General features: G+C 45.5%; 1 protein-coding gene across 1 annotated transcript; it reads left to right on the plus strand.

Annotated features, from left to right (window-relative positions):
* Positions 1 to 4,815: 4,815 nt before the first annotated feature.
* Positions 4,816 to 5,700, plus strand: LOC105054350 (RING-H2 finger protein ATL79). The gene has a single exon (XM_010935846.4). It carries the CDS (start codon positions 5,007 to 5,009, stop codon positions 5,523 to 5,525), a length of 519 nt encoding a protein of 172 aa, XP_010934148.1. The 5' UTR covers positions 4,816 to 5,006; the 3' UTR covers positions 5,526 to 5,700.
* Positions 5,701 to 17,715: the final 12,015 nt, after the last annotated feature.

The following is a 17,715-nucleotide window of genomic DNA, read 5'->3' on the forward strand; positions in this document are numbered from 1 at the left end:
AACCGCACGATCGGCCGACTCCCTCGCCGACCGTGCCTCGTCCTCAATGTGGGCCAGCTCCTCCTTCGCCAACTCCGCCTCGGCCCTGGCAATTTCGGCGTCGATTTGGGCGATGGACAAGTCCTCTTCGGTTTCCGCGAGCTTCCCCAGGCTGACCCGAAGTTGCTCGCGTTCCCCTTGGAGTTCGGAGGTGGCACTGTCCCGTTCGCGTCGAAGACGACGCACGACCCGACCTTTGTGCTTGGCCTCCTTCTTGGCCGACTTCAGTTCGGCCATAAGCCGGGAGACCTCGTCCGTCAACTTGGCCTCCCGGTCGACCGACTCCTGTAGTTGGTCGACTAGCATCGTTCTTTCGGCCTCGGCCGCCGCCGACCTTTCCTTGAAGGCTGCCCGAACGTCGCCGAACCTCCGGTATCCGGCCTCCAACTCGGACATGGTGAAGATCAGCTGCCGACGGAAAAAAGGCTTTGTCAGAATTATGTGGCAAGCGAAATTTTTTTTTTTTTAAGGGAAAAGGTGATGCGAAGCTTACCTCTACCATCGACGGGTAGAACCGCGACAGCATCTCGGTCACCTGCCGAGATCGCAGCGACTGAACGTCGGTAGGGAGGAAGACCCCCTGGCACAACCTCCTCGCAAGGTTGTGATCGGCCAAGGCCGATGCACCCTCGGGGTAGTATGCGCTGGGGGGCATTGATCTCTCCTCCTCCGAGGGCTCCATCGGGGCTTTCCCCCGATCAGCTACCCCGACCGACGGGGCTGGCAGCGATGGGACGCTGGAGTTCGACCCGGCGCCCCCCGTTGCGCCAGCGGACGCCTCCGGACGATGTTCGGTTTCCCGAACGACATCCGGCTCCACCTGCGGCGGCGAAACCGCCGACACTCCTTCGGCCACTTCCTCGGTCGGCCTCTCCTCGACTCGGACGGTCGGAGCCGCAAGGGCTATAATCGGCTCCGACCCCTCGGTCGCCGACGCTTCCACGGTTGGCGGGGCCGGGGCTGGTCTCTTGGAAGGGCGCGAAGGGCCTGCCCCCGACGCTGGCCTCTTCCTCGCGGCGGCAAACTGACGAATTTCGGCGTCGGTCGGCCTCATCCTCGGCGGTGTCCCTGCAAAACCGACCACTGTTAAGGGCCGGACCAGAACTACCCTAAAGCCGAACAAAAAGAAAAGCTGAGGAATCGGGCGATACCTATTCGGGGGACCAGACTCAGGCCGGCGTCATAGAGAGCTTGCTCGGTAACAAGCTCCCTCTGCTTCGGGACCAACATGTCTTTGAGTCGGTGGAAGTCCTCCCGGTCGTCCACGTCGACCCGACTGTTGTCATTGGCCTCAGTTCGGGGTACACCCCAGCAAGAAGGAAAGCCCCAAGAGGAGGAAGAGGAGACAAAGAAAAACTGGTTCTTCCATCCATGAATGGACGATGGAAGACCGGTTATGAAGGCAAGACCCTTCCGGGGGTTGAAGAGCCACCACCCTCGGGCCTTAGGGTGGGGTCGGAGCACGAAGAAGGCCCGGAAGAGGGAAACGCGAGGGTTGGTCGGCAAGAGCTGACACAACAGCGCGAAAGAAATGATTAGCCGGACAGAGTTCGGCGCCAATTGCGCCGGACAGAGTCCGTAGTAATCAAGCAGATTCCGGACGAACTCCGGAATCGGAAGTCGAAGACCCGCACGAAGGTCCTCAACGTACAGCCCCAGGTCGCCGGGCGGAGGGTTGTTGACCCGACCACCGGCCCCTGGAGCATAGAGCCGAAACTGCTCCGGGATGCGATAGTGCTCCCGAAGCTGATCGACGTTCGGCCCCGAAAGCGAGGAGGCCTCATCTTCCGGAGCCGATCGGGTGTCGTCGGTCGGGTTCCCCGACCGAACTCCCTGAGTCGGTTTCCTGGTCATTGTGCAGGAACCGAAAGAAAGGAAAGGAGGGAAGAAGGCAAGAAGGGGAAGGAGGACCACGAACCCGATGGACCCTCCGGAAGTAGAGAAGAGCTCTGCCCGCGACGACCGAAAAATCGCCCGGACAGAGTTTCCCCAGCAAATGGCAAATGTGGGTCAGGGTCCGGGAGGTCCTATATATATAGGGCCGACCGACGGTCGAGATGCTCCCGCGCCGACCAAGGTCCTCCAGATGCGCGACGCGTGGCGCCCGCCGGTTGGCTAAGGATTCGGCGCGCTTCGCCCCGGGACGCCCGCACCGCCCGCATTTAATGCCGGAGCGGGCGCCGGCCAACCACCTTGACACGCGGCGCGCAGGGGTTGGCTCCGCAGTCGGCCGCCCGCGCCGGTCCGCGTTCCCGATGGGACGCCTCATCCACGATCGGCGCCGAATATCCGATCGACTGACGCCGTATCGTCCGGCACTCGATCTTCTGGCACCGACGTGACGGCTGACAACGACAAGACGTGGCGTCTGACACCTGACGCCGGCGCGACTTCCGGCATCGACTAGACGTTCGGATCACTGGGATTCGTGAGATGTCTGACAACGGATCTGCACATGCGACAAATCCACTCCCAGTCGTCCAGCCTTGCTACCCGAATGAAGACATCGACCAGCTCTCCACCCGACTTGGGAGTGGAGGGGGGCAACTGTTGGGGGATACCCACCGACCGACCGACTATCGGAGGGCCCGACCGGCTGGCGGCCCGACCGACCGACCGACTATCGGAGGGGCCGACCGACTGGCAGCCCGACCGACTAACCAACGGCCCGACGGACGACTCTGACTGACCGATCGTAAGTCGGGCGACAGGCCGACGGACGCCATCAGCAGCTAACTGCGGCCATTCCACGGTCCGTTCCCGACCGACTAAACCCAGAGGTCCGGTAGCCGACCCACATGAAGCTCGCCGACCGGCGGAGGAGCCCGACGCCACTCTGATGGCCACCGACCTTGGGTCGGCCGACTCCACCAACCGCCGTACGGCCGCCAGACGTTGTCAGCTCTGACACGGACACGCGGCACAGTTACCTAGGGGTATTGTCCCGTCGAGAGCCGGGTCAACCCTGGTGATTAGACGGCTACACGGCGACATGATGTTTTCACGGCGGCTCTGACAGCCTACAGTGAGTTGACAGTTCCTCACTTGTCCGCGCCATTAATGACGGCGCCATACCGCGCTCCACTATATATACCGGGGAAGGCAACAGTGCAAGGGGTCGATCCGCCCGTCTCTCTCACATACGCAGGCTCGCTCCTCTCTCTTTCTCCCTCTCAGAGCTCTCTGTCTGCATTTCACTGTTGCCCAGTCACCTCTCTGACTTGACCGTCGGAGGGTCCCCGCCGGAGCCGCCTCCGGTCAGTGCGGACTTCCTTTTGCAGGTGCACGCTTCCCGGCGATCGGACGACGAGGCGATTGGCCGCAACAAGTACCTTCCATTCGTATATATTTCTTTTTGACTAGAGAACTATGTTGTAACGTATAAGGGAGGGCATCATTAGTCCAACATTAATTATGAGTCAAGAAGGAATTTAGTTTATATAAGAAGGGATCATTTTTTTGATATGAAGCGATTTTTAAAGAGCAAAATCATGAGGCTCATGGATCAAATATCTCATATACCCAGTCATGAGCCTTTAGCTGCAACAGACTCTTTTCTAGTTCTGCTATTTCCAAATGCCCGTTGCATCGCATAGTACTATCTATGGTGCATATATATGGTATACTGTCTATGATGTACTTCATCAAAAGATGAACGGCTATCAAACAAGAAGATCTTACATGTCATATATGATGTATCATTATTGATAGCTATCTATCTTTCAATAATAGCCATCAAAAACTGCATAGATGCAACCATGCATGACAAAAGATCCTGAGTCACCATCCTTGATGCCGAGCCAGTGGTAATAACTTTTTAGCTCCATATAGTCATAAATACCTTAAAGGGGATGCTCCTCATTTGTATCTTCCTTGCTTGAGTTGTCTGGCAATGACTGCGGGCTTCTCTCTCGTGAGGACATGAAGTAAGATCATACCTTTGATCCACAGGCAGCCGGGCATGTCACGAGAATTATGTGGTGGGCTCTGCTCACAACGAGACCCTATATAGCCTATTTGTGACCTGCCCGTGCCCTCAGTTCATCAAGTTGAAGTTGGTATTTGGACAGGACTACCAACTAACATGGTATTAATGGTTTACTATTTCTACCACCACTCGTACAAAAGTGTTCCAGCCAAAGTCAACGTTTAGGTTAGAGATAATTCAACTCGAACCAATTTATTGCTGGTCCAGGGAAGCTACGAGATTCGATCATCCCAGGGTTTATGCGCAGAATATTCTGAGAAAAATATGGTAGCCAGTGCCCTCGTCTTCGTGACATCTTATACCAATGGGAACTGAACACCCGTAGAAAGAGCGCTTGGATTCCAACGAGGTAGTATCGATATCTCACCAACCGTAGAGAAAGAGAACTACCCCTTAGCGTACCCATATGAATGCCAAACCTAGAGAAAATATTAGAGCAGCAAACCTGGGCTCTAGCTGAGGCAGTCAACTTGGAATTTTGGATTCGGACACAAGAAGGACCAAATGTCTTGCAACAGAAGAAACTCTAGCAACAGAGTGTCGTTCATGGAACACCAAAGTCACATACGCTAATGTAACGATTTCCCATTCATTAGCCACGGACAAGAGCAACCCGGACAACTGGATCCCGCTCTAAGCCTTAAATTATTAGAAATGGTCGATATCACATAATTTATGGCGAAATGGTCTCTCAAAGCGTTACCATCAAGCAATCACAATCATGGCTTCTAGTGATCAATTTCAGATCTGCGCTTCTACACACCTATACATTTTATTCCTATTACTCGATCCTTTGGAGCAAGATTGCAACCACTTTTTAGTCTTTACATAATAATATATGATTATAAACCAAAAGAATTTGGTAGATTTTTCATCCCACTATTATACCAAGCCAGGCTCCTCTGCTACTCCACTATAAGTACAACCATCAAACACCTACAGGCTCTGTCCACTCCCCCATCAGGCCAACTCAAACACCATGCGGTCTCCAATCCGAACGGAGGCTTTTCTCCAGTCCCCTTCCCTTCACCCTTCCTCTTCCCCTCCATCTCCGTCCAACAAGTGGGCCCCATACTCTAGCACCAAGGACTTCGACGCCAACATGGTCACCATCCTCGTCGTCCTCGTCTGCGTCACCATCCTCGCCTTCTCCCTCCACGCCGCCGGCCGCTGCCTCCTCCTGCGCTACCGCCACCGCCTCCGCCGCGACGACCAACACGAAACGCCGGTGGACGAGAAGGGGAAATCCAGGAGCGAAGAGGCGTCGCGGGCGGAGACGCTGCCGTCTCTGGTGTACACGGCGGGAACGAGGCTGGCCGGGGCCGCGGCGGAGTGCGCCATCTGTTTGGCGGAGTTCGCGGAGGGGGAGCGCGTCCGCGTGCTGCCCGCCTGCAACCATGGCTTCCACATCAAGTGCGTCCAGGCCTGGCTTGCGACCCGTTCCTCCTGCCCCACCTGCCGCACCCCAACCTCCGGCGAGCTCCCGGAGGAGCCATAAGAGCCGGGGAAACGAGCAGAAGAAACCAACGCATATATAGAGGAAACTCTCCGTATAATACCGAGCGTAGGCTTTTTCTTTTCCTTTTTTTTTGGTTTCGTTTTCTTTTTCTCCCTCTAATTCCTCCATAACTCTATAATACAGTTTCTTCCTCCGGAAAAGGTCGTTCCTTTTATTTTTTTTTTTAATCTACAAATTTTTCCTGGTTTTGGCTAAATAATCGTAGGACATTTCCCATTTAGTGTCTACTTTATTTATATTTCACGAGCTCTTTTTGTGGACCTTTTAAATTTTAATTAATGTGGCGCTTTGCGTCGTTATGGTTTGGGAAGCTTTGAGCCTTGGGTGGGTCAGCGTGCCCGGGAGAGATGGTGAGGGGGTGGGGGGGGGGGGGGGGGTGGTGGCGCCAGTGGTCGTAGGCTCGAGGCGGTTTTGATGGGAAAAGTTATTGCATGCACCAGGTCCAAGTGATCCAAGGCAAATCCCGGAGCATATGCACGGGAATTGGTGAATACAATGGGTAGCGTGGCGTGTTGTCTACCGTGGGATTTGACACGGTTCAATTGCACCTGGTTCATGCAATACGGAGGTATGTTGATGGGGATACGGTTTGGAGCGTGTCAGGTGGGTCACGTACGTTCAAGATCCCGAGGGAGAGGGTTTCGGTAGTGGCCCGAGACTCGCGTGGCTTGGCACCTCCGGACAGCGGCAGTGGCCGGCTTGCACACCGGGTGCCACCCGGCACGCGGGATCCACCAGTCCGCCTTCTCGACGGGCGATGGTCGCTTTTGCCAAAGTAAAAGGACCGACGCGCTTTCCGTTGCATGTCCGCTTTGCAGGGGATGCCCTTCACGCCACACCTTGGCATTCGTGCAAGACATCATGCACGAAGTGTAGTGCGTCAGTTTTGCAAGGGGGTGGAGCCATTGTGTTTGCGGTTGGATCACCAATTTTTCTCACGGCGTGTACGGATCAATTGATTCATGCGTACATTTTAATGTTCGCGTGTGTATCTACATAGAGATAGATTGGTTTCGATTGATCAGATCCTAATCCATATTCAATCGCATCCTTCTCATTAGATCGGCACACATCTCAAAATAAAATATAAAAGACTAATCATACTGTTTGAGAGTCATTTGACTAGCGTGATCGAATTAAAAAAAACTTTGAATAGGATGCAATGTAAGGTCACACACCTCTTCCTCCCATCTCTTCTTTCCTCCCATCTTTTTTCCCCTCTGCGCCTTTTCAAAACTCCAAGCCCATATATCTCTGTGCCTTTTCAAAATCTCAAGCCCATGCATCTCTCTCCAAATCCACGCTTCTCTGTCCAAACACACGCTACTCTTTTTCTCTCCGACCGCCCTTCTTATCTCCACATCTCTCACCCCACCCGCGGCCACCATCCTTGCCTCCATCGAAATGCACCCCACCCGCGGCCCCCATTCTCCCCTTCACCGACAACCCTCCTCCACCCACGGCCATCTTTTCTTCTTCTCTCTCTTCGGCCATCGTCATCATCCCCTCCGAACACCCCCTCCCTCACCGCAGGCACTGTTCGAATCCTCTCAATACGACGTCGGCCGATCTCCCCCCAAACCCTCAACCCTTTCGTCCTCGCCTCCCTCCAAACTCCCCACCAGCCCTCCTCTCCCCACAAATCCCCCATCTACCTTCCTCCTCTCCCCTCAAACCCCCACCCATCGGCTCCCTTCCTCTCCTCCCAAAGTCACCCATTGTCCCTCCTCTCCTCCCAAAAACCCCACCTGTTCGGCATTGCCCTATCCTCCTAAAACCCCATCCGTCCAGCATCGCCCTCTTTTACAGCCACCCCACTGCCGCCATCTCCTTATTGCTGGCTCGTTTTGAAGGATTCAAGAGTTCTCCAACCACAACAGCGTCCGACTTGAAGTAAAGATATTAATATATAAATTTTTTTTTTTATATTGACTGATTACATAATCTAGATATTTTAATTTGGCTAGCAGCTTGTGTTAAGACTATGCATATACCAATTGTGTACCATTTTTTGTTACAACACTGTCTGTTTTCACTACTATATAAAATTAGTTTGGAAAGACATGAAGATGCCAGTTGGTATATTGCCAAAGATCGTACTTATGCACTGATAGAAATACAAACATAGCCACATGCATATACAAAACACACAGACACACACAATAAAATTGACATAATCATCAAACAGATGGAATTAGTATATGTGTCATCACCTAATATAAAACTAATGCTAAAAAATTAGGAGAATGTAACACCTGCTCATCAAAGTTGTTTGCCATTACACGTCTAAACCTTACACACTTAGTATTTAACATGTCTTTTAGCATTTAACACTTAATATTTTGCTCACAGTTATTATCATAATATCGTATCATAGTCAATCTCTTTGGATAGGAAGATGATGTAATGTATAAGTTATGAATTCTTTCTCACCTCTGATGATATTTGATTGACAACCTCACTAGACATTACAACTGGCCCTTGCCAAATAATTTAAAAATATATTCCCAAGTTTGTTATTTTATTCTTTGTTTGCAAGAACATGCTAGTGAAATTTTTAGTAAAATGGGATTATTAGAAATTCTTGAAATGCACCCTTGTAGCTACATTATTTGTAAACATATACATGCATGTGTATATGTAGCAATGATGGTGCCCTATTTATATGTAAATTTTGCTTAGGAGATCTATGTGAAGATGTGATAGTATCATCATAGATTTTTATTAAAGTGAAGCATCATCTCTTTTGTAGATAGATGCTTAATTCATTAATATATAATTCGTTAATATATTTATTTTTTATAGCAAATAACTTGTAACGGATATCCATTGGTTCTTACAAATGGTTTGTTTGAAGTTCTCAAGGAGTTGAGAGAAGAGCTCTCGAGTTTCAAGAAAGCAAAAAAGAGCTCTCTCTCGATTGATAAATTATCGTTGCTATCTGCGACAATATATGGACTTCATTAGGGGCATCTGAGAGCTGTTGATGGATGCCCACAGAAGATTGATACACATTAGAGATATGATTCATTTTTTTCTGAAATAACTTAATGTGCCAAACTAGATAATTATAAGTGCGAAATAATTTTTATCGTGCTAACTAATGTTGCGTGCCGAATCAAGTCCGTGCCAAGTAATGTACCATGCCATCTAATGGTCTATGCCACATATGACTCGATATTATATTCGGCATCATGCCAACTAACGCAGCATGGCTCTTACATAGTTAGGAAAATTATATTTCTAATTTTGAGTCCCATATGTGCCAACACACATCCGTGCCAACCAATCCAAGGTATTATTTATTTGTTTTATAGATTGTGAGCACGAAAACTTTTGTAGGCCTGATTGTACTATCTATATTATATATTTTATGGAAGTCATGTGATGGAAGGCAGATCATAATTGCTGAAGCTCGTATACTAGAGTTACGTGCTAGATATGCTGCACAGGAGATTATGAATGGGCGCAAGATGGGATCGTCATAGTTTATTTTGTGCTATCTTCATGACTATATGTGTTGGATCCACTCTTTTATATACATTTATGTTTTATGTATTCTGCCTAAATATTTGGATATATTGTGAATCTCTTGTGAATAAACTTATATGAAAGCCTATAAAAAAAAAATTTGCTGCAATGGAACTCTAATTTCTATGTATATAAATAATTTGTAGTAGGTAAATCAATTGTGTTTATTATGTTATTGATGCAATGGAATTGTTGAAATCTGAGTTTGTTCTTTATATTTCTTTAAGTTTGTTTATAGATTTATATTATGTTTATTGACAGATCTGATAACTGTGAAATTCTACAGTTGGTTGGAGTATTGTTTTCTAAATGATTTTGTGTCTAGAGTTATGACAGGTCAATATGTGCTTGATTGTATGGAAGTGGTTTTGTTGTCAAATTTTTGATCTTGTTTGGCATTATTTCTGGTCTCATATCTTACTCATTCAGAAATTTGAGTTTGCTCTTTTAAGTAAATTTGTATATCTTTATAATAGAGAATAAGAAAGGGGGATAAACATATTGATGATTGTAAAGTTCAGATATTTACTCTATAGGTTATATTATTTTTTTTTTGCCACAGCAAGGTGCACGATAAATGCAAACTATCCCAGAATAAATTCAAATCCTGCAGAATAAATACAAACTGCATATAAATAAGCAGAAACTATGCTGAAATAAACATAAACTCTGCAGAATAAATACAAACTCGAGATCCACAAGTTGAGTAATCTAGGATCCTTTCAGGATAAATACTAACTGAGAAAGATAAACATTAATTCCTGCTGAAATAAACACAAACTATCATGGGATAAACACAAACACCAAATAATAAACACAAACTGACTTAGAATAAACACAAATTAACCGAAGTTGCTCTCTGCCTTTTATGAATCTAAGGCCAGATAAACACAAATTACCTCAGAATAAATACAAACCCCGCAGAATAAATACAAACTATGTATAATAAATAGAAACTCTACTGAAATAAATATAAATCTCGCAGAATAAACACAAACTTAGGATCCATAAGTTGGGTGATCCTAAGATTCTCCCAAGATAAACACTAACTAAGAAGGATAAACATTAATTTCTATTAAAATAAATACAAACCATCATAGGATAAATACAAATACCAAATAATAAACACAAACTGGCTTAGAATAAATATAAACTAACCGACGTTACTCTCTGTCTTTTATGAACTCAAGGCCGGATAAACACAAACTACCTCAGAATAAACATAAACCCCACAAAATAAATATAGATTGTGTATAAAAAATAGAAACTTTATTGAAATAAATACAAATCCCACAGAATAAACACAAACACAGGGTCCACCAGTTGGATGATCCCAAGGTCCTTCCAAGATAAACACTAATTAAGGAGGATAAATACTAACTCCTGCTGAAACAAATACAAACCATCATAGGATAAATACAAACACAAAATAATAAATACAAACTGACTTAGAATAAACACAAACTAATCAAAGTTGCTCTCTGTCCTTTATGAACCCAAGGCCGAATAAATACAAACTACCTCAGAATAAACACAAACCCCATAGAATAAACATAAACTGCATATAACAAACAAAAATTCTACTGAAATAAATATAAATCCTGCAGAATAAATACAAACTTGAAGTCTACTACTATCGAGTTTGTGTTTATTCTGGAGATTTCATGTTTATTGATGCAAAGTTTGTGTTTATTATTCGACGTTTGTGTTTATTTTGGATCAATTTGTATTTATCTGATTTTGGGTTCATAAAGGGTAGAGAGCAACTTCAGTCAGTTTGTGTTTATTCTAAGTTGGTTTATATTTATTATTTAATGTATGTATTTATCCTAGGATAGTTTGCATTTATTTCAGCAAAAGTTAATGTTTATCCTCCTCAGTTAGTGTTTATCCTGGAAGGACTCTGGGATCACCCAACTTATGGACTTCAAATTTATGTTTTTTCTGCAGAATTTGTATTTATTTCAGCAGAATTTTTGTTTATTATATGTAGTTTGTGTTTATTCTACAGAATTTGTGTTTATTTTGAGGCAGTTTGTATTTATTGACAGAAGAAATCTATTTTGGCGATGAGAGAAAGAGAAGAGTTTCATTTCGAAAAGTTTCTTTTAAAAAAAATAGTGGGAGAAACAGAGAGAAGAATCCTGTGGTGTTCGAAGCTTTTGGAGGAGACATGGATGGTGGCTAGAGAGAGAGAAGAAAAAAAGGTTGGTGGTGGCTACGGGGCGGGGGGGGGGGTGGTGGTTTCGAATGAGATGTGGATCTTGGTCGAAAAGAGAAGAAGAGAAAATGGTGGCCGGGGTGGGGGGGTTTGGAGGAGATAATGATGGTGGCCGAAGAGAGAAAAGAAGAGAGAATGGTGGCTGGAGAAAGAGAAGAGAAGAGAGGTCACAGGTGGAGGGATTTCGAGAGAGAAGAAGATGATCGGGGGGGGGGGTGAAAGGGAGATAGAGGAGAAGAGACGAGAGGAAGAGGCGCGGAGAGGTGAAGAGACAGGATAGTTTGCATCGTAACTAAATATTTTATTGCAGCCCAAGCACCAATAAATTAGGGGCAAACTAAAACAAACAGAGCCCAATGACAATCCATTATAGAATTATATTGCACAACTAGTTTTGAGCCCGTGCATTGCGCACAGGTTCTAGATCGCATAATAGATCATTAAAAAAATATATTTTAAATAGTAAAATAATATCCATCCAAATTTTTGATGTCTATTCATATTCTCAACTACAGAGATTTTATTGCAAGGGAGCCGTAATATCAAACTTTAAAAATATCATTGAAGTCACATAAGTAGACTTTAATGACATCATTCTTTAATTCAACGTCTTAAGAATTATTAGGTAAAAGAGTGTAGATATGTGGCATATTGCAGGTTGATTTTGATCCAAATGGTATTCATAGATGATAATATGCTGCTTACGTAGATAATCTAAATGACTAGTCAATCTTCTCTCAGTTTCTGCTTTCATATATATATATATATATATATATATATATACTAGTTTTGAACCCGCACATTGCACATGGATTCTAAGTCACATAATGGATTATTTTGTAAAATATATATATATATAAATAGTAAAATAATATCCATTTAAATTTTTGATGTCCATTCATATTCTCAACTACATATATGAGTGGATTTTTATTGCAACAAAATAATAATATCAGACTTTAAGAATATCATTTAAGTCACATAAGTGGGCTTTAATAATATCATACTTTAATTCAATGCTTGAAGAATTAAGAATTATTAGGTATGAGAGTCTAAATACATGGCATATTGCAGGTTGATTTTGATCCAAATGGCATTCACAGGTGATAATATGTTGCTTATGTGGATGAACCTAAATGATTAATTAATCCATCTTCTCTTAGTTGCTGCTTTCATATATATATATATATATATATATATATATATATATATATATATATATATATATATATATATATGAGATAGACTGAGCTCCGGTAGATCGGATTTCGATCCATATCCAGTTGCATCTCCCTCCATTGGATCAGCACGTATCCCAAAGCGAGGCATAAAGGGCTAACGGTGCTATTTTGGAGCCGTTTGGCTGATGTGGTGGAGTTTTTTTTTAAAAAAAAGATGAGTTTTGAATAGGACGCGACGTAAGGCCATGCGCGCCCCTTCCTCCCATTTCTTCCCCTCTCTGCACCTCTTCCTCCCATCTCTTCTCTCCTCCTGTCTTTTCACCTCTCCACGCCTCTTCCTCTCGTCTTTTCTCCTCTATCTCCCTTTCACCCCCCGATCATCTTCTTCTCTCTCGAAATCCCTCCACCCGCGATCTCTCTTCTCTTCTCTTTCTTCGGTCACCATCCTCTCTTCTTTTCTCTCTTCGGCCACCATCATTGTCTCCTCCGAACCCCCCCACCTTGACCACCGTCCTCTCTTCTTCTCTCTTTCCAATCAAGATCCACGTCTCATTCGAAACACCCCCCTCCCCCCGCCTCGTGGCCACCACCAACCTTCTTTTCTTCTCTCTCCAGTCACCGTCCATGTCTTCTCCAAAAGCTTCGAATGCCACGGGATTCTTCTCTCTGTTTCTCCCACTATTTTTCCTCAGAAGAAACTCTCCGAAATGAAACTCTTCTCTTTCTCTCATCGTCAAAATAAAATTTTGCCGTCAATAAATATAAACTATCTCAGAATAAATATAAATCCTGCAGAATAAACACAAACTACATGTAATAAACAGAAATTTTATTGAAATAAATATAAATTTTACAGAACAAACATAAATTTGGAGTCCATAAGTTGGGTGATCTCAGAGTCCTTCTAGGATAAATACTAACTGGGATAGTTGTGCAATATTTTTAAAGCATGTAACTAAATATTTTATCACAGTCCAAACATCGATAAGCTCTGCAAAAGGAACTGAAGATTTAGGTAGGAGTTTGCCCCCAATTATCAGCAGTGAACCTTCATGATCCCGGATAACAAACCCAGCAGCCGATCTGTCCGTAGTTGTAGCTCCATCAAAATTAATGATGATATACCCAAAGGGAAGGGGAATCCAAGAAATAAGTTTTGGACAAGAAGGATGCTGTTTATCCAGCAGGAGAGTTCCCCAGTACCTTTGATGGGAATACAATAGGTGTGGAGGAGCTATAGATGCAAAAAATTGATCAATATCAAAGCAAATGCATAAATGCAGTAAATGCAATGAAGGAAGGTAATGAGCTTGAAAATTTTTTTGATTTCTAACATACCAAATTAGAGATGCCATATAAGCTACGAAAGCTTTCGTCCTCTTTGATACTCCAGAATTAACTAGATAAATATACTGATCTGACAAGAAAAAGAGATGGGACTACCATACTACTGATGCAAGAGGATCCAGCATTGTTAGGTGGTAGGTGTATAAATTTATCCATAAAAATATTAATTTATAAATTAAATTATTTTTATTTTTTTAAAATTAATATTTTTTATATATTTTACAGAAAAAAACTGTATCAATATGAAGAATCCGATCTGCAGACTTAGAAGGATCAAACGAGATAAGAAATAAAGTCAAAATAAAATTAAATTCAAAGTCGGAAGATGATCCGATTCAATTTGCAAGTTGGGATCCACCATGGATCGCTTGGTCCACAAGGAAGAAAATGGCGATATATAGATTAAAGTTAAAATATTGATTGGTTGCTGGCTGGCATGGGAACCAAAAGCATTGGAACAGCACTTGGCTTAAAAGGGAGCTGACACGTTTTTTTTATCAGACCTAGGTGCATGAACGTGGAACATAAAGGAAATAAAAGAGATCGGGTGCTGTTTGGCCGCGTGAACGAAAACGAAAACCACGAAGATCCTTTCACGTGGCATACATGGGTTTGATCTTGCTTGGGTCACTAATGGCAGCAGAGAGGGAAATATTTTTTTCATCTCTATCTTTCTTATTTAACCAACTGCCTATCCATCTATCTGTACTTTCTAAATTAAATTCTAACTATTTATCTATCCTCTCTTTTTAGTTCCATATTAAAAAAAATAAAATCCTCCTCTCTGTCTATACCTATAAATCAAGCCTAATACTTCCATTCATAATAGATATCTCTCCACTCCATAATTCTTGTAAGGGATCTGTGTGACAGACAGGCATACTTACCTTTTAAATTTTTAGCCATCTTGTTCCCACTTTTTTCCATCCTTCCAATACACAGGAAGGAGAGTCAGCTAGAGAGAGGTTGGTCTCAAGTTAGAAGAGATAGAGAAGTCTGGTTCTGTAAAAAATTTTATCTTCTGTTCTAACTCCAAACCTTGTTAATGGCTTAGGAGTTGAAAATTTTTGTATCAGAATTTTTATTCAGCAATAAATTAGTTGTTCTCTTTCTATTTAATTTCTGTAATTTTAATTTCTACAATATAATAGTTTAAATTTCTGTATCTTTTAATTCTGTAATTTTTAATTTTTATAAATTAAATTTCAGTAAGTAGAATTAAATTTTATTTTAATTTTTTTTGGAGCTTCAAATTAACTATATCTGACTAAGCAATCCCTCTGAAATTTATGATGAAGCTAGATCATGAATAGAAACCTGCTCCATAGAACCTCTTTTTTCGAGCTTTTAATTTTTAGAGTCCTTCTCCCTTCATTTCTCTCGCCAAAAAACTTCATGGGCTATTATTGGGTCAGAATCCTTTCATAGTCCATACTTGATTCGATGCAAAAGTGGATGATTGGTAGAAGGCTCATAATTTTTTTAATATTTCTTCTCTTTTCTTATGAAAATCTTGATGGGTTATAGTTGGGTCAGAATCCCTTCATAGCCTATATTTGGACAATACAAGAGAAGTGAAGAAAGGAAGAGTCTCTTAATTAGGGTGAAAACAAAATGCTTGATGGATCATAGTTGAGTTAAATCTCTTCATGGTCCATGCTTGTTCATGTTTTACACCTTAATCAAGAAACATTATAAGAGAAATCATATGAAGGCTCTCTAATTCATTAGTCTAGTGGATTCAAAAGCCTTAGATCTTTGAGATAATTTATATTTATAATTGATTAGTTTACTGTTTTGATCGTTCGTAATTCAATAATCAATCTCTCTTCTTTTCTTTTAAAGCTCGTCTGAGCAAGCATTTAAATACAGTTTAAAATTTAATTCCTCAAGGGATCGATCCATACTCGTCGGATGTGCTATATTGCATACTGTTGGGTATAAAATACCCTCAGCCGAAGTTCTTGACAGGATTGACCCTCCCAGGACTCCTCCGACTTTCGACCGTAGATGGTATCTCTTCGGACTTCTCCAACAGCCAGATTTTCACAGTGCTGACTGAACTCCCCCGGCGGACGAACTCCCACTGCACCACCCGAGCTCCTTCAGCATGAGTTCCCCCAGTCATCTATTAAGCCGCCCCAAGTACTCACTGAGCTCCGCCGCCCGCCGACTTTCTACGACTATCAGCTGTTCTCCGAATCCCTTCCAGACTTCTTCCAGCCAGGTTCAACTCCAATCCGAACTACCCCGGACTTCGTCAACGGCTGAACTTCTCCAACGGTAGATTCCTACAACTATCAGATTTCATCCGGACTCCTACGGGAGCCGGACCTCATCCCCGACCTCGACTGCTGGAAGACTTCGCCCGGACTCCTACGGGAGCCGGGCTCTGCCCTCGACCCCGACTGCTGGTAAGCTTCGTCCGGACTCCTAAGGGAGCCGGACTTCGCCCCTGACTTTGATTGCAAGTGGACTTCGCCCGGGCTCCTACGGGGGCCAGATCTCGTCTCCAGCTCCAGCTGCGGGAGGACTCCGTCCGGACTCCTACGGGAGCCAGACCTCGTCCCCGACCTCAACTGCTGGAAGACTTCGCCCGGACTCCTACGGGAGCCGGGCTCCACCCTCGACCCCGACTACTGGTAAACTTCGTCCGGACTCCTAAGGGAGCCGGACTTCGCCCCTGACTTTGATTGCAGGTGGACTTCGCCCGGGCTCCTATGGGGGCCAGATCTCGTCTCCAGCTCCAGCTGCGGGAGGACTCCGCCCGAACTCCTACGAGAGCCGGACCTCATTCCCGACTCCGGCTGCAAGCGGACTTCGCCCGGACTCCTACGGGAGCCGGACTCCGCCCACGACTTCACTTACAGGTAAACTTCGTCCGAACTCCTACGGGAGCCGGACTTCACCCACAACTTCCATTGCAGGAAGACTTAGCCCGGACTCCTACGGGAGCCAGATCTCGTCTCCGACTCCGGCCGAAGGAAGACTCCGTCCGGACTTCGTCCCCGACCTTGACTGCAAGAAGGCTTCGCCCGGACTCCTACGGGAGTCGGGCTCCGCCCTCGACCCCGACTGCTGGTAAACTTCGTCCGGACTCCTAAGGGAGCCAGACTTCGCCCCTGACTTTGATTGCAAGTGGACTTCGCCCGGGCTCCTACGGGGGCCAGATCTCGTCTCCAGCTCCAGCTGCGGGAGGACTCCGCCCAGACTCCTACGAGAGCCGGACCTCGTTCCCGACTCCGGCTGCAAGCGGACTTCGCCCGGACTCCTATGGGAGCCGGGCTCCGCCCACGACTTCACTTACAGGTAAACTTCGTCCGAGCTCCTACGGGAGCCGGACTTCACCCACAACTCCCATTGCAGGAAGACTCAGCCCGGACTCCTACGGGAGCCGAATCTCGTCTCCGACTCCGACCGAAGGAAGACTCCGTCCGGACTTCGTCCCCGACCTTGACTGCGAGAAGGCTTCGCCCGGACTCCTACGGGAGCCGGGCTCTACCCTTGACCCCGACTGCTGGTAAACTTCGTCCGGACTCCTAAGGGAGCCGGACTTCGCCCCTAACTTTGATTGCAGGTGGACTTCGCCCGGGCTCCTACGGGGGCCAGATCTCGTCTCCAGCTCCAGCTGCGGGAGGACTCCGCCCAGACTCCTACGAGAGTCGGACCTCGTTCTCGACTCCGGCTGCAAGCGGACTTCGTCCGGACTCCTACGGGAGCTGGGCTCCGCCCACGACTTTACTTACAGGTAAACTTCATCCGGACTCCTACGGGAGCCGGACTTCACCCACAACTCCCATTGCAGGAAGACTCAGCCCTGACTCCTACGGGAGCCGGATCTCGTCTCCGACTCCGACCGAAGGAAGACTCCGTCCGGACTTCGACCCCG

The sequence above is a fragment of the Elaeis guineensis genome, chromosome 11 (genome assembly GCF_000442705.2).
Source record: "Elaeis guineensis isolate ETL-2024a chromosome 11, EG11, whole genome shotgun sequence".
NCBI classification, from domain to species: Eukaryota; Viridiplantae; Streptophyta; class Magnoliopsida; order Arecales; family Arecaceae; genus Elaeis; species Elaeis guineensis.